Raw genomic sequence first — 22,441 nt, 5'->3', positions numbered from 1 at the left:
CTCTATGCATGATCAATGACTGGAATGTGGAGGTGTTAGCCAGCATAGCATACCTTCAAAACATACCTAACAGAGCAGTCAAACTTCACACTACTTTCAAAAGCCTGTAGGCAGTCTGCAGTACCTATCCACGACATTCACATGTGGCAGGTTGCAGGTGGTTTGGAAAACAGCCAATGAGTGCAGAGATGCTCCACCTGTTCCGGGACGGAGGAAGCCTCCTTGGCAAGTCCGAGAAAAATCATCAGCCTCTCATTTTACTAACCTCAGTCAGCTGTGGTGTAATTCATCAAAAGGCAGGTCGTGAAGTGGTGGGAAAATGGCAGAGTGCTGCCTGACTGCTGAGGAAAGGGAAAGTCTGAGGATACACAGAGAAATAGAGAAGCAACTCCGACGGGATAAAAAAGACTCTCGCCGGCAAATCAAACTTCTGCTGTTAGGTAAGTGATAAGGATTATAGTTCACTAACTCACTTCCACATGTTCTCTTAATGTGAGTGGAAAAGTTAAGTCATGTTGTATATTTTTCTGTTAATGTCAGGGAAACAGCTCAGGCTTACTGCTGTTATTGCTGAAGGTCCACTCTTCATATGTAAGGATCTGATCAGGTGTTTTTAAGACTACTTTGACTTGAAAACAACATTTTGAGCCTCATACATTTCTTATCCTGCATTGTACAATTGTAATACATTGTTTTGTTTTGTTTTTTTTTTCTTTTTCTGCATCACTTTAATCTAGTCTTGTGTCCTCTAACATGTTTTTTAAACTCTCACATTTTCCATCATGATAAATACACTAATTTTAAGACATCAGCTGTAAGTGTTGTTGACTTTCTACAGAATGTACAGAGCTTTGGCTTTATACAAGTCATCTAAGCACAGTCCAAATGTAGTTTTGGTTCTGTGTGTAACCTTGACAGAGGATGCATCGTCTTGGAGGCATGAATGTTAACGCATATCCCCTTCAAAACATTTTCTCTTATTAAAAGAAAAAAAAAAAAAAGAGGAATTTGCACCTGACGTTTTGTGTTTTTGCCGCCCAGCGTCATCACACTTTGGTTAATGTGTATCAGCTGAGAAATGTAACAGAGTATCATTGTAGGGGATCTAACCTGTTGTGCCCTGGTGCATGGTTTTATTTCCTCAAAGCAGTAACCAGTCACTGCACCATTCCTGAAGTAGTTGTTGAAGTTGATACACCAGTTTTGAAGTGCGGCTAACCTCAATAAATCACTTCAGTTTTTCATAAGGCTGCAGGTGTATTGACACTCTCTGATATGTTGAAAACTCTTCATTGTGAACTGACGGTAAAACATTTTTGACTGACTTGTTTGACTTGTAGTGCGGTGCAGGAATCGAGTGATTAAATGAGTCATACAAGGCAGAGCTGCACTCTGAAAATCACACTGACATGTAAACACATGACTGACATACCTTACAGCTCGCACCCTGAAAATGGCCTCATTTTAAAGCTTACCATGCAACGAAACTCATATTCTTAAAAAGCTGGAAGCTTGTGAAATATGTAAACAGAATACAATGATTTGCAAATCTCATAAATCCATATTTTATTCACAGTAGATCAAAGAGAAGTTATCAGATGTTTAAAGTGGGACATTTTACTATTTCATCCAAAAATCTGCTCATTTTGAATTTAATTACTGCAATACTTCTCAAAAATGTTTGGACAGGGGCAACAAAAGGCTGAAAAACAGCTAGAAGAGCACTTTGCAACTAATTTGTCATCTTGACCTGTTGCCAATTTACCAGAGTATAAAAGAGCATCTAAGAGAGGCTGAGTCTCTCAGAAGTAAAGAAGGGCAGAGGTTCACCAGTCGGTGAAACACTGCTCAGAAAAATGTGGAACAATGATGAAAAAAAAAGTTCCTCAGTAGAAGATGAGAGATATCCTGAGATCTACAATTCTTATTATGACCAAACGATTCTGGAGAAATCTGTATGCTCATGATCTTCTGACCCTCAGGAAATATTGCATTGAAAACAGACATGACTCTGCAGTGGAGATCACTGCATGGGTTTAGGAACACTTCCACAAACCATTATCTGTAAACACAGTTCATTGTGCCATCATCAAATACAAGTTAAAGCTGGATCATAGAAAGACTTTGTCATTTGTAGGGATGGGTGTTGAAAATCTGGGTCCTGTTAAGAATAGATAAGAAATGGTTCAATCAATCGTCATCAATAGCGTCTATGCTTTATGATTTTCTTGTTGATTCTTTACATTTAAAACTGCTGGACCATACGTTGACTGTTCGCCCCAGGTATCTCAGCTTGGCAGATGATAACAGTTTCCCAAGAAAACTCTAATTGGAGATTTTCTGCTTGAAGTTTAACTGACGAACTGAACACACAAAGGAATCTACATCACTTTCTTACAAGAGATTCCTAATCAATGCATTCAACAAGGTATAAATCTCCTAATGGACCAAAAACGATGTAGAAAAAGTAGCACTAGCCTGATGCTAACATATATGGGAAACTGCATTGATATACTGGTGGTTAGCATACATTGGTATAGCTTCAGTTTAACAACAGAATTTCAACTTTCATCACAGAAACATATCACAGTTAGTCTTTGTAAACATTACTGAAAACTCTAAATGTCAAAAATATGAACAGACAAACCTGACCAAACAGGAAGATAGAAGAAAAGTTATGTGCAGGCTCATGTCTGACTTCAGCACAACTACAGCAAGCTTAATGTTCTGAACAACTCAAACAACTGCAATGACCACTTTGAGACACTAGATGGCCTTTTACATTAATGTCACATGATGTTCAATTTTTACACATTTCTAATTCATTTACATCGGGATATATCCAGATCCATTAGTTTTATATTTCTTTACTTATAAACTCAATTAAATTTTGTTGATACAGAAAACCTGCAAAGCTACGTTTGGTACAGAGAAAATTTACAGGAGAAACTGATAAGAGAATCGATAAAGAATTGAAATGATAAAGAATTTATCGATACCCATCCCTCATGATTTGTGAACACAATCCAGAAACACTGTTGTTCTCTCTGGACCACAACTCATCTAAAATAGACTGAAGCAAAGTAGAAGACTGTTCTGGGGTCAGATGAATCAATTCTTTTTGGAAATCATGGATGCTGTGTCCTCTGGACAAGAGCCAGCATCATTGATTGTATGGGGTGTGTTAGTGCTAATGTCATGGGAAGCTTACACATCTGGAACAACAACAACAATATATGCTCGCATCCAGATGACGTCTTCTTGGGGAAGGCCTTACATGTTTCAACAAGACAAAGCTAAACTACATATTGCATCCATCACAGCAGCATGGCTTTGTAATAGAGAAGCCTGGGTGCTGAACTGCCCAGCCTGCAGTCCAGACCCTCCACCAGCTGAAAATGTTTGGAGCAGTGGTGATTGGGCAATAGAGGGCACTTGGGCTCTACTCTACCACCCTCAACATTACCTTGAGTAAGAAAAAAAAAAGAAAAGAATAAGATAATACTCTGGGCTGTATGTGTATTTTTAAATGAGCAAGCTAAATAACATAACCAACAATAAATAAAGTTGCTTTGTTTATCTGTGTTGTCTGGTTGGTGACGTGTTTCCAGCTGTGGGTGCAAAGATCTTTGGCCATAGACTCACAATAAAAGTTGTACATGTGCAAGAGATAGGTCCAGCTCAAGGCACACTTTACCTGCACTTGTGGCTAAAATACGCTGGATCCGTCTGCAGTGCGTCTCCGTTCCGTAACAGCAAACAGATCAAATAAGTTTCATTCAAATCAATGTGTAAACTTACAGAGGCTCTGTTTTGTTGCAGTACGTCTGCTTTGCTGGTCTGTAGTTTTGCAGGTAATACACAGCCATCTTATTTTTGACAGACGCCAAGGTGTGACGTGTAAAATCAGCGCAGGAAAGATCAAGCAGGACAGGAAGTTGTGACTGGAAACTACCTAAAAACACCAAGTGACTTTAAAAATAGAACAAACCATGTCAAAACCAGTTTGTATTTAGCTTAACCACGATAATAAACAAACTTAATGAGCGGAGCCAGAACAGGGGTCAACAAGTTTAAGGTTTTTACAGCCCAACATGATTGAAGAGAGACTTATCAATGGAGTGGGAAGAACAGGAACTCCTCTGTCTTGTGACTCCAGCTGCCTGTCAGTCATGCAGCTTGTGCATGACAAATGCAATCAAGACGCAACGCAACAGAGTCGCACTGCAGACGTGTATTTGAGGCATCAGAGCGGAATGTAGCTGGATTTACATACCACCACTCTCCAGCCGACGTCACAGCTGCCCCAGCTACCAGTAACAAAGTGTGGCTGATTGATAGGCCAAGACGCGGGAGTCGGAAATGTTCTCTTATGTTGGTGGTGGTCTTATGTTGGTTTCTTACTTTTTAATATATATGTCTATTTTGGAGTTATAGCCCTCCCTGGAGAAAACTCCACCAGCCGCTACTGGTTTGGAGCATTATAAAAAAAAAAATAAAAAAAAAAAACCTTGCAAAACAGACCCAGGGCTGTTAAGCAGCTAGAATCTTACATCAGACAAGACTGGGACAACTTTTCCCTCCAAAAGCTCCAGGAACTGGTCTCAGTTCCCAGATGTTCACAGACTGTTGTAAAAAGAAGAGGGGATGCTCCACAATGGTAAACACGGCCCTATCAAAAGATTTTTTGAGATCTGTTGCTGCCGTCAAATTCAAAATTACCTTTTTTTTTCATCCTGTTTACCCTCAGCTGATTGATTTTTTTTCACCCATGCCCCATTTCTGTTTTCTCTTTGATCTGATTCCATCTCCTCCTTTTGTCTCATTTGTTTCATTTGCCCAGGCACTGGTGAAAGTGGGAAGAGCACTTTCATTAAACAGATGAGGATCATTCATGGCAGCGGGTACAATGAAGCTGACAGGAAAGGATTCACTCGTCTGATATTTCAGAACATCGTCACAGCCATCCAGGCGCTGATCAGCGCCATGAAGTCTCTGAGGATGGACTACGTGGATGATAAGAATATTGTAAGACAAGTCAAACTCTTTGAAAGGACTAATAATAATCTACCTAATGTCCTTTAAAACATCAGGACGTGAGGCTCATTAGTAACCTCACTGTGTCACTGCAAAGAGAGTCTACAGCCAAACTGGTTAGTGCTGAATCTTTGGTGATGCTGCTTTGATTTGGTGTTCATTGGGCTGCAGTCAGCTCCAGTTATGGCATTAGTTTAGGTCCAGGATTGCCCCGTGTCTAGATAGACAGCCAATCACCTCAGCACTGGTAAAATATTTTGGCTAGACTTTTTTGTTCCATAACCCTCAAGATTTTCTAAGAAATTCAAAACAACTGTATAACTGTGTCCAACCTCAGCAGAGATGGCGTGTTGTGAGAGGCCTTGCTTGTGCAGCTCAACAATCCGACCACATTCAAAGAGAGAAAGATTTTCAGGAGGTCATGACAGAGTGAATACCTGATGGAAAATGGCATTGAATTCACATTTTGGCTTTTAAAGGCTGTGGTCTGAAACTTTTGATCAGCTGATGAACAGCCAGTTCAAATGTTGTTTTCAAGGGCTGCTAGGTGGTGAAAGAAAGTCACCAGTTGTTTTGGGCAAATTTTAATCAGGTGTGAATCAAATAATCGCAACATTTGATCTTCATATCCTAGAAATAGCTGATACCTAAATATAATGAGTCCTCTATGAACCAGCTTTTCTCTCTGAGAGTTTTGTTGGTGTCCAGAAACCCTCTGGATGGATTTCTGTCAGCAGAGCTCTTATCTACCTGATGGTCTATTAATAGGTCAGGCTAAGATTGAAGGTTTGCCTTCAAATAAATCTCTGTGGCTGTTTGTGTGTGTGTGTCAGAGCCACGCAGAGAAGCTGAGCCAAATAGAAGCCAACCGGGTGTCCACTTTGGAGGATTGGCAGGCAGACGCCATTAAGCGAGTGTGGAACGACCACGGTGTTCAAAGGTGCTACGACCGCAGGAGGGAATTCCAGTTATCTGACTCTGCCAAATAGTAAGTCTGTGGTTAGTATTTGATATCTTAAAGAAAGAGACAAAGGATTGTTTTCAGAGAACCAGAAGACTTTATTTTTACATCTCAAAGAATTGTGTAAAGCCAGCCACACATCAAATGACTTTTAGATCTTAAAAGAGTCTGAAATTGAAGGTGACCACACACATAGATGATTCTGTAAAACCTCAACACAGAGCAATTCCACAGACATGAAACTCATGTGACCAAGTGTAGCGGCTTTGTACTCGTAGCGTTGTGTAATGAATCAGGCTAACACTTGAAATCTCTCATAAAAACTTGCTGTTTAATCTGATTAATTGCTACACCACAAAGTTTGTCCATATTCAATCCGGTAAATACAGCACATGGTGAGCCTGACGATTGTAAACAAAGCATTACAACCACCGAAAACCACCAAAACAAAACCAGAGTCCCTTTTTAAACACTTAAAACACAGAAACATGACATGTGCTGAAGAAAACAAATGTATAAAAGACATTTAACAGAACTAATAACTCAGTGACTTACCACAAGGACGGCTACATACAGACTGGCAGGGAAACACAGGCTGCACTACCTAAGTCTGCCCCCCCCAAATTAACATACTTGTGTAAACAAAACTAAGCAGCAGGGTTGGCAGTCCTGAGGAAATAGCATGAATTTGAATGTAGCATCTCGTCAGGACTCCGCCTAGCCCCTCCTCCTACTCCCCTCAAAGCTCCTCCAAAGCAACGCCCCCGCTCTCAGGCACTAGCGCCTTTGATTTGGGACTATGATTGTGAATGACTGAAAGACAGACTCAGCACATCATATTATGTTTTGCACTGCGTTGAGTCATGTCTCATTTAGAGGTAAGGAAACACGAAAATGTTAAAACGTAAAGCTAAAAAACAAACAAACAGACGTGACTTTTGTTAGTGCTCCCTTTGCATGTCAGAGCCCCTGTGGTGAGAGTTTATTAGACTCTGATCCAGACTACAGCCCAGAGCCAAGTACCTCATCGGGTCAGAGGGGACAGGCCCGAGGTCGAGCAAGAGGGGCAGTAGTTAGAGGCAGGGGAACAGAGCAAGAAAAGAAAGCCTCCATCTTTTCTTTTCTTGCTCTGTTTAGCCAGAGGAGCGGTTACCAGTAATTGGGGTATGGGTAGTTTCTCTGCCATTCTTCTGCTGAGTGCACTGCTAAACTCAGGAACACGCATTAAGTCAGGGGCAGTGGGCGCTGGTGAAATGTACGCGCAGGAGGAGGGCAAAACGGCAGGACGAGATTTGATTAGTTTAACAGATTGGAACCCTAAACGATGTGATTGGCTGATGTTTTCCTGGGTTTTCTCTTGCCGTAGAGCGGAAATTGTTCGCTCTCATTTAAGAACACATCATGTATTTCTTGCCATCGGGACATATAGATCATTTTAACCAGTATAACAAAAAGTGTATCTAAATCAAACTACCAATTTTACCTTTAAGCATTAAATGAAACAAAACAATCCATAAAACGAGATGGCAAGTGGAAACTTACTCCACTACACAAGCGTGGTTTCAGAGGAAAAACAAAAATGGAGGATGATCCCAGTCCTCAGTTTAGTTTGGATTCTCTCCTATACCCATGAGCTGTAACCTCCAGTTGATGAAGACGATCAGTCGGCTCTTATCATTGGTTCTTTAAGGTATTCAGTCAGAGGCAGTCAGCCCACGAGTCATAAATATTAAACATGTCTGATATTTTTGATATCGATGGAGGAGGCACTAATGGAGTCTGGGGCTGTAAAATAGTCACAACCATGTGGTGTGTGGTCAGCCTTCAGAGATGTAAAAAACAAAATTCTCACCTGACGTTCCCATGATTCGTCATTCTAACCAAGATGCTTGTTGTCAACCTTTCAGCTACCTGAGTGACTTGGACAGAATCATGAGTCCATCATTCATCCCCACCCTGCAGGACGTCCTGAGGGTCAGGGTCCCCACCACTGGGATCATCGAGTACCCCTTTGAGATTAAAAATGTGATTTTCAGGTAGGGTGTTTTTGTTTTACTCTGCTGCAAAATTCAAGGGAAGAAGAAAACTCAAAGCAAAAAAAAAAAAAAAAAAGTTCAGATTTTTTTAAAGCTCCTCTAAGGAACTTTTAGTTGGTGTTTATTTTGGTGATCTTTGTGGACATTGTGCCTCCTCTAACCCGACGCCCACCTGGGTGTTAGCTAATAGGGCTTGGACGATATGCTTTTCTCCTGATTTGTTTCCTTTACGATTTTGGGGTACTGATTCAATTTAAAATGTGCTTCTTCAGTATTCCTGATTTTTGCAATTTTCAGTTCACTTTTTTAACAACAGACCAAATGAAAATGGTAAATGATGATGATGATCTCTACTGACTAAAATGAAGGATTTAAATCTTGAATTTTTTTTTTTTAAATCTCGATTTAAAATCATTCAAGAAAGAATCTTGATACTATGATAAAACAAATTTTTCTCCCACCCCCAGCAGCTAAGCTCTGAAGGTTGATACCACTCTTATGTCTATATCAGATTTAGCAACAAGTAGCTGCTTACTAGCTGTAGCTTAGCATTATGTATGAAAACATACAAACAGCTGAGCCAGCTTTTATGCTGAGTTAGTAACAACCCTTTGGCTAATTTTCAACATTTTTCTACTTGAGACTCACAGGACCAGAAAAATAGTTTCAGGGATTAAATGATAAAAAAGATAATGACTGAAAAAATCAATAGATGAAGCTTCTTGATGTTAAAGTTGAATAATTTTTGTGTCTTCAGGATGGTGGATGTTGGTGGTCAGCGTTCAGAGAGGAGGAAATGGCTCCACTGCTTTGAGAACGTCACCTCCATCATTTACTTGACTGCACTGAGCGAGTACGATCAAGTCCTTATCGAGAGCCCAAAGGATGTAAGATGGAAACAGAATTTCAGTCTTTTATCTGTGTATATGTGTGTGTTTACTAATGTACATGTACAAAAACATTTGTGAAGATCAGTCGTGTGTGCGTATACATTTAAAGTCAAAAGCAGTAGCACAACATCTTGATGTTAGGCTCCGATATTTGTTTGTGCCCCATCCCCACCCAAATCACCAGCACACACACAAGTGTGGACTAGCATTACAAGTGACTTGCCACACACTCATCCTGCAAACCAGCTGTCACGTCATTGTGTCCAGTGTTAGCTCCATTAGCCATGTCTGTGCATAGCATGATCGTACTCTGCCTTCTGGTATCCCCTCTGTTGCTGGGTTAGCATGGCTAGCTCATCCATCTTATTGGAGATAGATCTTACGTTCCCAATAACGATGGATGGAAGGACAGGTCCATGTCGTCACTTCTTAGCTCACACCTGAGAACCAGCACGTCGTCCTCCCCTCCTTCTCCTCACTTGTGGGGAAACATCAGTCCTTGCACCAGTTAGCATTGACGTGCTACAGGCTGCTAAAAGTCGATTTCTCATGCAAATAACAATTGCCATGGTTACATTAAAGGATCTCCAGACAAACACAGGAGCAACAATAGTAAAAATTTCACTGAAGACACAAAAAGTTTGGTGTCCATGTCCAACAGATACAAAGTACAAAGTAATGATCTACTCCAAATGCAAAAGTTATGAAAAAGAGACAAAAAAATGACAAAGAAGAGAGAGCTGCCGCAACAGGCAGCCACAACGGGGTGGCGCCTAGCAACTAGGCAATTAAAGTTACATCAGCGGTGAAACAGTTTTTTACTCAATTTGTAAAACTAGTTTGCTGTTCACTTGTTTTTGCTAAATGACTTTGATTTCAAAGATAAATTTTCTCAACCCTTTCCAGAATCGACTTAAAGAGAGCCTCGCCTTGTTCAAGACCATCCTCTCTTACCCTTGGTTTCAAGACTCTTCCACCATCCTCTTCCTCAACAAAACAGACTTGCTGGAAGAGAAGGTCAAAGAGTCTCATTTGGGGAACTACTTCCCAGCATATAAGGGTAAAAAGTGTCTGTTGAAATGTTACATTGCTATATTTTTTTTATTTAATATCATGAGTATTCTCCTAAATCTGACCACTTACACCCCCACAGGGCCAAAGGGAGAGCCAGAGCCTGCAAAAAAGTTCATCTCAAACATGTTCGTGCAGCAGCACAAAGGGCGCCATAAAGCCCTCTACCCACACTTCACCTGTGCCACGGACACAGAGAACATCAAGGTCGTCTTCAAAGCCGTCAAAGACACACTTTTTGAAGAAATTGTTGACATCCTTACAGGACAGCAGGGTGTGACCTAAAACCAACATCAGTTTTCTAAAATTACAACCATGAAGACCAATGACACTTTGAAAATATGAACTAAAGTTGGAGATGACTTAATCTTACTTTCACTTCTATAAATCAACCACTTGGATACTGTTGGCCATGCTAAAAGGACTCTGCTAGTGTTTTCTTTCTCTGAGCCTAGGGTCTGGTTGTAGTTTGGGAATACTCCTCCTCCCCATGTTCACTTCGCAGCTCAGAGTTCTCTTTTTGGTGAGTTATTAGCAGTGTTGGGCAAATTTCTTTAAAAAGTCATTAGTTACTCATTACTTTCCCCAAAAAGTAACTGAATTAGTGACGGAATTGCTCCTTCATGAATGTAATTAGTTCCCTGGGAAAGTAATTCTTGGGTTATTTTTTTTTTGAAAACTTTTAACTTTGCAAAAGAATTCAGTTTTTGAGCAGGTATTCCTCGGGGACATGTCGGTTCTCGCCTTTTACATCTATGATGTTAAAGTAGTGTCTGTTTACTACCACCCTGAAAATGACGTAAATGTAAAGTCTTGTTTTTAAGTCTGTTCCTGTCATCTCTATTTTTTCAAGTCAAAACAAGTAGGCTACTTGTGCCTTACATTCAAACCTCAAAAAGCATCCACCCCTCTACCTTGAGTTGGTTTGATCCAAAGACGCTGCAGGAGATCCTCTCTGACTGCAGGTTACACAGACACGCACAGGTAGCTGTGTGATACTTGTAACTGAAAAGTTTACTTTAGCATCAGCTCTTTGCTTAAACATGCTGGCTCTTGAAGCAGACACATACTGACCACTGTAGTAGGGCCCATGGTCACAGGTGCTGACAACCAGGTGCAAATCAGGTACGTGGGTAACAGAAGCTCCAAACAAGAGTCAACCTGTTTGGCACTGGCAGAGAAGATTTGACATATTTTTCATGGGTGCAACCCACATACTCAGCTCTGCTGCTCATAACACAAATGCATGTTCGTTACAAAGGTGACTCTATTTAAAGGAAAATTAACAGACTTTCTAACTGTATAATACCACGGCCAAACCGGACGCAAATTTGAAAATTTAAACCAGCGTCACGCCTGTGAGGCACTGCCCGGACGCCCAAGTCTGGACGCTGGATTTTTTTGACGAGCTGAGGGGCCGACGCGTGTCACTGTGCAGGCGGAGTTAAGAGCCCACTCATTTAAAGACTGTGGTTTCAGAAGCACGAGAGTAGAGTGTGTGAAAGCCTTGGAGATCACAATCAAGGCACGCAGCCTCTCCCTGGTAATCCACCTCCACTGGCCCTACCAGGCTGTTCCCTGCAACCTCATCTTTGACCCCCTGACTCGAGTTCCTGGAGGTCTCTCTGGGGATAATGAAGGGGTCGAGGAAAGAGAGGACTGCAGAGAACTTCCATCTTTTCCCTGGCTCTGCCCCACTCCTTCCTCCTCTCTATCAGGCTCTTACAACTTTTACAACAGGACTCCACTGAGAAAAACACAGTCGGACTCAGTGATGACCCATGCAGGCAAATCCAGCTAGAAATGAATATTTACAGAACTTACTTTCAAAACCTGTCTCCTTAGCGACTTTCACCCAAGCCTGCTGCTTTTTTTCCGGTCTCTGTAGAATACACACGTTGTATCGTATAACTCTGGATGATGACACCGCACAGATTATTTTCTCTTAAATCTTCCGGCGGGGTTGGAGTTAGAGCAGGTGGCGGCAGTCCCTCCCAAAGTCATCAAATCAATGACATTGTGGGGGAATGTCATCGCTGATTGAATTGATTGATAGCTGAAGTTCGATATTTTCACACGGGCGTAGAGGTGTCTGACGCCCCACACGCACCGACCCTCCAAACACATCCAATGCCCCAAATGCACTGGGCCAAATACGTCCAACACGCCATCTGGGGGCGAAATCTGCATCCAAATGCGTCGTTGCATTGACTTTGTATGTAATCTCGACGCAAATTTGTGTCCGGTGTGGCCGTACCATAAGACAGGGGTGGGCAATAAGCTTTTCATGAGGAACTGCATAAGAAACCTGAGTCATGCTAGAGGGCCACACCAACAATAACATGAACTTAAATCTGCTCAACATAATTTTTTTTCCCCTTGTAAAAGGGACTTCCTTATTTATCTTTATTAGCTGCTACTGTTAACCAGAAGAAAAAGGGTGCTCTGTACATATGAATGAAATTATATGAAATTGTGGTGTGGTGTTGGCACCCCAACAGAAGGGTACCAAAAAGTTGGACACATGGGTTGGTTATTTGCAGACCTGTCCCAGTTTTAGTCAAAAGAAATGACACAACACAGAAATGACAGGGTAGTGCAGTAAGTAAGAAAAGTTCATCCATACCAAGATGTGGGTCACATAAAGATTTTAAAAATGTCAACTGAACTAAATCTACATCTTCAAAATTCCTAAAAACTGCCAGAACATTGAAACTTTATTGAAAGTTTGCAGTGTATGTAAGGACACTATTCTGTCCCCAGTAGATTTCTGCAGGACGCCACAACTGCTGGAAATGATTGGAGCTTTCTGACCACTCATCCTGTCAAAGTGAAACACCAAAATGTGTTTTGGCACCTTTCATTGGTGGCCAAGAAGTAAATAGTCCTCAGGTGACTCTTTTAGTCTTCTTTTAGTTCCTGAAATAACAGGAGAAAAAGAATAAGCCTTAAGTACTGCCAAAAAAAAGCTTAAAAGCGCACCCCCCCCCAAAAAAAAAAAAAACGAATCAACAAAAAAACAAGATCTGACACATTAAAGTGAGCTTAACTGTTGTATTACAAACTACACACATAATATATTCACCCTGTGTCCACTGCGCCCCTGCACTGAAGCAATCAGCGAGGTTAGACCTGTAGGGAGAACAATGCCTGTTTCCACACAGATGGTGAGACAGCCTTGCTAGTATTGATTTTATCTGCTTTGTGGCTGTAGTTTGCTTGTGTAAGGGTTGAAAAGTTCAGCTGGAGTGCAGAATATGAAGCACACATTTGAAGTTGCATTAGTGGTGTGGAAAGCTTCAGATATTTGCTCTGGATCAATCATTTTTCTGCAAGCGTGGGGTAAAGCGTGTGAATATTATCAGTGCATGAAGCTGGAAGTGTTTTAGTCTATGCTGTTTTATCTCCAGAGGGCTGAATGTGTTGTCGCTGCACAGCCAGGCTCACAAATCTACTGTCAGGCTTTAATAGTAACCCCACATTCCTCAGTGGTAGGAATAACATAAAGTCACCCACACATGCACACACAGGCATGAAATAATGAGCACACCCTCCTATAGCCCCATTCAGCTGCTGTGCGCCGAGCTGCTGTAGCAGGTGATCGCCCTTATTTGGTCACAGCCTGGATCATGTGACCACAAAATGGTGGAAGCTGTGAGCTGTTTGTAAGCTGAGCATCTCCACCAAGAGGGCTGGAAGCAGGAAATAGGCCGAGATCCTGGAAGTACATCCATGATCTGAGACAAAACCAGGACAGAGAATCCCGAGCCCCAGCAGTGCAGTGAGTAGATGATGCTTTCCTGTTGTGTGGAGATTAAACAGAGACAGAGAGGGTTTGTGTTTGTTTGTTTTTTTCACAGCCAGTAGACAGGAAGCCAGGAGAGAAGGGTCTCTGTCATCAGCACCGTGCTACTGTCCTGTGGATGTGGATGGAAGATGCTCTAAATCAGTGGTCCTCAACTGGTTTGGCTTCAGGACCCACCATCACCCCTCGATGACGAGCTGTGATCCAAATCAAGGAAAAATGTTCAACGTATTAAATTTGTTTGATAGAGTGATGGTGCAGTTTGAATCTAAGATACAGAAAGTCAGAGTCTGCCAACATACAAAAAATAAGTTCAACAGTAAACTTCAAATTGACTCTACACCTCTTTGACCCGCCATGTCCACAGCTCATGGCTGCAGTAAGATGAGGTTCTCTGAAATGCTGTGAGGCTTCTTAAACTGAGCAACACGATGTGCCACCCTGTTCTTGCCTCGAGCATGAAGAAGTCGGAGACGTTTGTGATGTCCTCAGGTCTTAAAGTCGTCTTAAAAAACACTCAACAGGTTCAGGGACGGGAACCTTTCACATTTGAAACAATACAGTACTGGTACCCGGTACCTGGCAATCGGTACTCAATGGTACAAATTTTTAGTACTTTTGCGTGTGTTGATGTTGCAATAAAAATTAATTTGTTAAAAAATGAAATTTCAAAGTTTTTCGATTTAACATGTTCATTTCTCAATGTATAAACTTGCAATTCTTTTTTGTAAGTCTAGTTTAGAAAATTGCCTACTCTGCCGCTCCCTCACAGTCACAAGGATGTGTTTAGGTACTGAAACATGGTACTGTTTGATTTAACATGAATTGATATTCGGCACTACAGACAGAATTCTGTTGGTACCTGTAAAAGTACCTAATTTGGTAGCCGTCCTTAAAGAGGAGAGTCTTTTGTTTCCAAATGCTGCTTCAGTTTCTGACGGCTTCATGCTTTCACTTACACCTCGCTGCACAAAACATTGCCATGCTTATTTCCTGTAATGAAAAAACTGACTTTAATGGTCTTTTTCAGTAATGAGGCGAGCCCGCGAGCTAGTTCAGGCAGTCAACTCGAGCAGCACTGCTATACACATACCACGTGTCTCACACGTCATAACCATCTTGCAATCACACTCTCTCAATTGGGCGGTCTATTTAAACGGGGAGTCTCTCATCCCTCTCTGCCTGTCAATGCCTTAGCTGCCCTGCGATTGTAATGCTGCATGTTTCTTTGCACCCACCACCACCCCAGCAACCACCTGCAGGCTCCGGGGGGGATTATGTTCAGTATGTTTTGCTCATCACTCCTCAATGTCACCATGTAAATTTATTGTGAGGGGTGATGAGGCCGGAGCCTGGCACCAAACATAAAATATATTTGCTGCTAAATAAACAATTCAAATGTGAGTTGCCTGACTGAACTGTGAGATAAATGGTGTCACTTTGCACGACAGGGCATTATCGCCACCTACTGTTCAGTTGCCACATTTGAACATTTTGAGACTTCAGTTACGCAACAGCATGGCGTGTAGCTTTATACCCCTAACATTTTCCAAAATGACCAACAAATACGTCAGTCAAGCTGGGGGCTCAGTGCAAAAGTAAAACCTAGCAAAGCTTTGAGTTTTTTTTTCTTTTGTATTTCCTTGTCAGATGCCTCTTTACAACAATATTAAAGGTCCCATATTCTGCTCCTTTTCTGCAGTTTAATATGGATCATTGATGTCTTCATGAAATGGTAGTAACATGTTTTGGTCCAAAAAGCCAATAAATCAAGCACAGCAGCATTGTTTCCCGACTCTCATAGCCCCTCTGTTCAGAACGGTCTGATTTAGTGGGCGTGACCTTCATATGTAAATGAGCCACCGCTGATACCGCCCCGCTCTTCACTGAGAGCGCCACGAGCTCCGAGTGCACAATGTTTCGAAAACAGCGAAGCTCGTTTACCGTAACATTACAGGCTAAAACAACAGGCTAACCGCAGCTAAAGTTAGCATCCTGTAGCTAACACAGAGACAGGGGGGACACTGAGGCCAAGCTCTTACATCTGCTCCACAGCACACAGCATTTAAAATACTCACATTTCCAGGGTTCGAGGTTTGTTGGTGGAAGGTTGCTAATGCGCCTGGATTCAGGACCAGTCTGTTCGCTAGCCCTCTGTTGTACTGTCCAAAGTTGGAAAAGTAGTCGGCCGTGAAGTGACTAACACACACATGTGCAGTTTTACTGAGTGTAGCTGGAACATTTCCTTGATAAATGAACTCTAGCCACTTAGTCTTGTCTTCTTCCAAGATGGGAAGCTTGTGCATGGAACTATGTGGCTGTTTACAGCCAAAAACAGAGCAGTGATGGCTCTTCAACTTTGGCATTCTCTTCCCAGGGAGGGGAGTGGGTGGGGAGGGGGTTCGGGGGTATCTGCTCCGGTGGACCAATCAGGTCAGACTTGCTCCTGAGTGGTCAAAAAAGGGAATCGCAGACGTCGGCAAATCCCCAAAATCCAAACAGCTTGTTTTAGGTCAGGATTTTGCATTCACAAGCTCTACTAAGTACAGGTTTGTTCATTAAATGTCACATTTTGTGGGCTGGGAGGAAAGCCAAAGACCCACAAATTTCCCTGAAAGGCTTAATAAAGTGATTTTTGCATAATATGGGACCTTTAAAGGAATAAGAAACACAAATTTGAAGCTAATATCAACTGGTAGTCATTTGAAGCACTATTATCTCACTTAGAGTTTGATATTAAAGAGCCACTGTCTTTTATTGCTCATTGAAAGAGTTGGTTGAATGTAGAGTGATGGAGACGTCAGAGTATCTAAAGTACTGATTTTTTCATACAACATCTCTCTGGTGCCAGCAAAGGTTAAGACGATGGTAAAAGCACCTTTCCGACAGTAAAGCAGACCTGTTGTTGTACAGGTTTAAGAAAATAACTGAATAAAAAGGTTTCTTAAAAGGGGTCTCAAAACATTAACATGTCACTTTTTGAAACAACATAATTGTATAAAAGGAATTTAAGTTTCTGCTCCTTGAATTCAACCTTGATGACATGAAGAGAAGCGCTGACAGCTTCTGTTTGTCATGTAAATGTAGAAAACGCATTAAAGCTTTGACACAATGCAGATTTCAGTTAATGACTGAACCCTCTGGTCTCTTTTATGCTACCTACTCTGGAGTGCAAAGAGTGAAATTCTTATGGTATGTTGAGATTTTCTGTTTGTTTGGCTCTTTAAAAATGTCCGAAGCTGGTCTCTGTAGGATGGCGGATGTGGGCGGCCAGTGTTCAGAGGAGGAAGTAGATTCACTGCTTTGAAAATGTCACGTCTGTCATGTTGCTGGTGGGTCTGAGAGAGTATGCTCAGGTCCTCGCGAATGAGGTGAGCGAAGGATGTCTACTTGCAGAATTCAACTCACTGATCTTCTCTTGTTTGAATACTTCAAATGGAAGGACTCAAAAAACAAACATTATTGCAGCTGTTGAGATGCAAAAGAAACTACTTTTCTATACAGTCCTGGTAATCTGATGCCTCCCATTCTCTCCCTTTTTCTGTTCTGACCCTACTTTATAGCAGTTCACACAGCTCACCTGCAGGGGGAGCTCTTAAGTCACTCTCCTCAGCAGCAGAGTGCGCTTCTCAGCAAGGATTGTTCACTTGATCTTGATGAGATTACAGCCAATTGAATTTTCTCAAACAGCATTTCATTCATTCAATTTTCTACAACTTAAAGCTCCTGTATGGAGTTTTAACTGGTTTTGAAACTGACTAAAATAAATGTAAACATGTCTTGCAGACTTGAAAAAGCAAACAAGACCATCAGTAAGACAAAGATTTTACTTTTATCAAAAGTTACTCCTAAAGAGGGAGTTTTTCCTTTTTTAAAAGTCTTTTACTGTCCCTCTGTAACCCCCATAAAATCAGCACAAAAAGTTCTTCACAGGAGCTTTAATTTTTTTTTTCCCTTTAAGTAAAAAGCTAAAAAAAAGGTACAAGCATCGATAAGCAGGCCCTAGCCTCCGGGCGACTGCCACATATGCAGCAAGATCTGCCTAAGCAAAAAGCTTCGACTTCCTGATTAATGGCAAGAAATCAGAGTTTGATGTGGCGCCATAGACACATCCTTTAACTAACGGGTGACCAGTGAAGTTTTATAAAGGCCAGAGAGAAATTTTGGAGCATAATTAAATAGGAAAATGTAAACGGTGGGTGGGTGTGTGTCCGCCCGTCTCCTTTATTTATTCTAAAGCTTTCATATACCCGGTGAAACACTACGGTGACTTTAATGTTCTGTTTCTGCCCTCTGTCTCACTCTCCCAGGCCCCCGGCGGGATGTGAAAGAAGTGAAAGATTTCATCTTAGATATGTTTGTGAGTCTCAATCCCAATGAGATGAAAATCATCTACTCCCACTTCACCTGCGCCACAGACACAGACAACATTCGATTTGTCTTCCGTGCCGTCAAGGACCACATCTTGCAGGGCAACCTGGAAGTCTTCAACCTGGTTTGAGGCGGCGTTTGTTGCTGCTGTAATTCAATGGAGTGTGTAGAGCTGGCAGCCAGGAGAGCCCTGCAGTGATTCAGTCTGCCTCACACTGCTGCTGAACACTGAAATCCTCAACAGGAAATTGAGAAGCTGCAGAGCCCGTCACCAAATGACTTTAGCGCTGGTGTATTTCAAATGTTCCTGTTAGCTTCTCTGGAAATGGATGTCTCCGGCTATAATGAAGTGTGTCCTGACAATTAAAGTGCTGCCTTAGTGAGGAGTCTATTCTAGTGAGGGCGCTGAGATTTATGGAGCTCTTTGAGGACATTTTGGAGCTGTAACAGTATAAATGCAGACTGATGGATTGAGAGGAAAGTGTTTCAGTGCTTTCGTGAACTTTAAATGTAGCGGGTCTCTTCTTCAGGGAAACAACAAATATACAAAAGATTTGACCATTGTTATTTACATCTGTACTTTGATCCACTCTGATCAACCAGACTTCCTGTCCGAAAAATTCTCCTCCTAAAACACCAACATTTATTAAATAAAAATAAAATGTCTGCCCCAAACAAATGGATTTGGTGACAAATGTATGATCCTTCTTTAAATGTTATATCAGTGTTTCTCCTACCATAATATGGTGCAGAGGACCCGCTCCCCCCTGGAGGTTGAGTTGATTTTATTGTCCAATATAGTGCCAGATCACAGCCTAAGTAATTTAGAGTTACCGCTCTGACAAATCAGGTCTATACCTTGTTTCATTAATTTAACAGACTAATTCTGCAATAAATATATAGTACAATAATAGCAACAATAACTCAATCTACCCTTGACCTATAAAGATCCTGTTTGTGATCTTCAAGGACAGGATCTCAAGGTGCAACCAGGGAAAGGAGGTTCTCCAGTTTGGGAGCCTCAGAGTTCCACCTCTGCTTTTTGCAGACAATGTCTTTCTGTTGGGCTCCCCACAGGCTGGGACCTCCAGGAGGCACTGAGGCAGTTTTCGGCCAAGTGTGAAGTGGCTGCTAGTAGGTCAGCACCTTTAAGTCTGTGGCCATGGTCCTCTGCTGGGAAACAGTGGATGCTCTCTCTGGGTGGGAAGTAAGTCTTTGCCTCAAGTGAGGAGTTCAAGTATCTTGGGGTCTTGCTCACATGTGAGGGCAAAATGGATCATGAGGTTGAAAAATTGGTTCGGTGTTGCATCAGCAGTGATCTGGGTGTTGTTCTGGGCCATTGTGGTGAAGAGGGAGCTGACCCAGAGTCAAAGCTTGCTATTTACCAGTTGGTCCATATTCCATCCCTCACCTATGGTCATGAGCTTTGGGTTCTGACTGAAAGAATGAGGCAGAGACAAGTTTTCTTTAAAGGGTGCCGAGCTTAGCCTTAGCAAGAGAAGCTTCCAGCATCCAGACAAAGCCGGAGTGTTTCAGGCTTTTAATAAAGATGCCTCCTGAATGCCTTTAACTGGAGGAGTTTGGGCATGTCTAACAAGGAGGAGACCCTGGGGCAAACCCAGAGCCAGGTGGAAGGATTATCTGGTCTGTGAAACCAGTCTGATCTGATTGTTATTGACCATGTCCATCCCTTTATGAGCACAGTGTACCCATCTTCTGATGGCTACTTCCAACAGGATAACGCTCCATTTCATAAAGCTGGAATCATCTCAGACTGGTTTCTTCAACATGACAGTGAGTTCCCTGTACTCAAATGTCCTCCACAGTCCCCAGATCTCAATCCAATAGAGCACCTTTGGGATGTGGTGGAACGCGAGATTCTCATCATGGATGTTCAGCCGACACATCTGCAGCAACTGTGTGATGCTATCATGTTAATATGGACCAAACTCTCTGAGGAATGTTTCCAGGACCTTGTTGAATCTATGTCACCAAGGATTAAGGCAGTTCTGAAGGCAAAAGAGGTTCCAACCCAGTACTGACTGTAAATGTTTGGTTTGGTACTTGCAAAGAGTTGTTTTAAGACAGTGAAAATCAGCCTTTCATGCTATAAATGACATGATTTCCTGTTTACATCTTACATACAATACAGAATGCCCAATACTAGGCCCAAATTCATCAAGTATTGGGGTTCCTTCATGGGGTTTATCAGATGGGAAAAGATAATCAATTGTAATGTTATACATGTAACGGTAACTGAGAACTGACTGCCAACCTGGATAATACGGTGGTGTGATAATTGCATTACCTGTTCTTATATGGGCTCAGCATTCATGATTTTACTTTTTGTATTAAGTGCATTTTTTCTCCCCTCAAAATAATTTTCTTTCCTTGCGTTTGATCTTGTATGGTTATTTAACTGGGTGCACGTAAATTTCAATAAATATAGTGCAGTTATGTTCTCGCTTCACTTGCATCAAAGTTTAGCGTTGATTGACTAACTGCTAGAAGAAAAAACTGTAAGGTTTGATAAACTCTGAGGTACAAACTGATGCATTCTTGTTCTTCATTAACCAGCTGTTAAAGGAAATAAATAACAGAAAATAAACAGATGTTGTGCTGGCTATGTGCTATTTATTCTTTACTTGTGTTTGGAAGTCAGCCTCTGCTCACTGTTGGTTTAGCATTTGGTCTTCTTGGCTGCTTCACTGGCTCATCTGGAGCCGTGTTAGACCTGAAATCCTCCTCTGTGATGCATCCATCTGGCTGCAGCCTGCAGCAGCATTCAGTTCGAGGTCCATTTATATTTAGTGTTGCACACAGGGATATAAAGTGTGACAAAGAAATGTTATTTCTGGAGGGAGACAGAAAGTGACGGTAATTTGGTGGTGGTGCATCTAGGGAAGAATGTAAGGGTGAGGGGCCTGCAGTGTGCTAGATCCTTTAATCAATGCAGACCCAAATATTGTTCTGATATGATGAGACATTTATTTTTCCAAAAACATGCACAAGTTCAACTCAAGTCAAAACATGCTAAATAATTTGGTTTCATGAATGTTGGTAAGTGAGGTAAATATGGCCAAGTGTATGTTGTACTGAGGCAAAAAAAAGAAAAAACTTTCAGAGCTGAAAAGACGACTAAAACTTTGTAATTACTGAAGTGAGACAAAATTTGTCTTTAGGATGTCAGCCAGACCAATGCCCAAAAAGTACATTAACATACTTACAGGTTTCTTGCTCAGATAAACATCAAAGTCTGTCTTCCAGCCGTGGTCAGACTGTTTAACCATACTTCATAATCACCTGTAAAATGTAGTCCTACTAATGTTGAACTCCTATATCGTGTGAATTTTTGTGCAATTAATATGTTTTTTAAATATAGTGCCTGATTTCACTATCAGCACATATTGAATAGGGATGCAGTTCCTCAAAGCTTGCTACTGTTGAAAAGCTATGCCCATATATGGGCATAGCTAATTTAACTGACAGGCAGGCAACCTGTAGCTGTCCTAAAAGAGGCTAAGGCTATGTCCACACGTAGCCGGGTAATAAGGAAAACACATATATTTTTTTATACGTTTACGCCTGTCGTCCACATGAAACAGCAGTTTTTTGTCACCGAAAATGGTGTTTTCTAAAAACTGGCCAAAGTGAAGATTTTGGAAATCTCCGGTTTCATGGTTTTGTGTAGGCGCCGGTAAACAGAGTTTTCAGCTCTTAAACGTCACAGCTGATTGACGGGGGCTCATTCTGGTTGGCTGACACGGGTTTTACATCAGGTAAATACTGCCCATTATGGGTTTGGCGCACTTGGAGCCGCACTCAATGGCGGATTTACCCGCTGCGTGTGGACGGAAGTATTTTTAAAAACGAACGAGGGGGGATATATGTTTTTGAAAATACCCAGCTACGTGTGGACATGGCCTAAAGGTCCACCTCTTCACCTCATCTCGATTGATCGAATGAAGTTAGCAAACAGCTTTTTCAATACAGCAACTGCCAACAAAGTTCTGTATTAGAAACAAATAGGTGACGTCATAGAGAGGACATCCACATTCCATACAATCTATAGTGATGACTAACATATTATATGCCTTCTATCTGCTTTATTAACACCCCAAACACCAACAGAACAGTGAAGAATCCAAAATACATTTATCCCAGTGTATTTGATGTTTTTACTTAAACAGTGACACAACAGAACCGCAACATTTCAATCTTCTTGGCTTATTTCTTCAGGGACTCTAGGCCATGAAAAAAAAATATATAT

At 41.6% G+C, this 22,441-nt stretch overlaps 1 protein-coding gene across 1 annotated transcript; it reads left to right on the top strand.

Moving 5' to 3' along the window:
- The first annotated feature begins 319 nt into the window (after window positions 1-319).
- On the top strand, window positions 320-20,717 carry LOC141805812 (guanine nucleotide-binding protein subunit alpha-14-like). Its single transcript, XM_074691005.1, has 7 exons — window positions 320-440; window positions 4,844-5,028; window positions 5,871-6,025; window positions 7,906-8,034; window positions 8,792-8,921; window positions 9,831-9,984; window positions 18,111-20,717. Exons 1-7 carry the CDS (start codon window positions 320-322, stop codon window positions 18,299-18,301), a joined length of 1,065 nt encoding a protein of 354 aa, XP_074547106.1. The 3' UTR covers window positions 18,302-20,717.
- The last annotated feature ends 1,724 nt before the right edge of the window (window positions 20,718-22,441 follow it).

Source organism: Halichoeres trimaculatus, unplaced genomic scaffold (assembly GCF_033239565.1).
Source record: "Halichoeres trimaculatus isolate MK-OKI-2021-1 unplaced genomic scaffold, fHalTri1.1 fHalTri1_scaffold_16, whole genome shotgun sequence".
In the NCBI taxonomy this organism is placed as follows: Eukaryota; Metazoa; Chordata; class Actinopteri; order Labriformes; family Labridae; genus Halichoeres; species Halichoeres trimaculatus.
The sequence above is the reverse complement of the archived record's forward strand: the minus strand, read 5'-3'. Positions and strand labels throughout refer to the sequence as shown.

Bases quoted from the DNA above. Each gene is read 5' to 3' on its own strand.
- LOC141805812 (XM_074691005.1), top strand. From the start codon at position 320: ATGGCAGAGTGCTGCCTGACTGCTGAGGAAAGGGAAAGTCTGAGGATA. The intron at 6,026-7,905 runs GTAAGTCTGTGG...TCAACCTTTCAG, and splicing joins TTATCTGACTCTGCCAAATA to CTACCTGAGTGACTTGGACA. The intron at 8,035-8,791 runs GTAGGGTGTTTT...TTGTGTCTTCAG, and splicing joins ATTAAAAATGTGATTTTCAG to GATGGTGGATGTTGGTGGTC.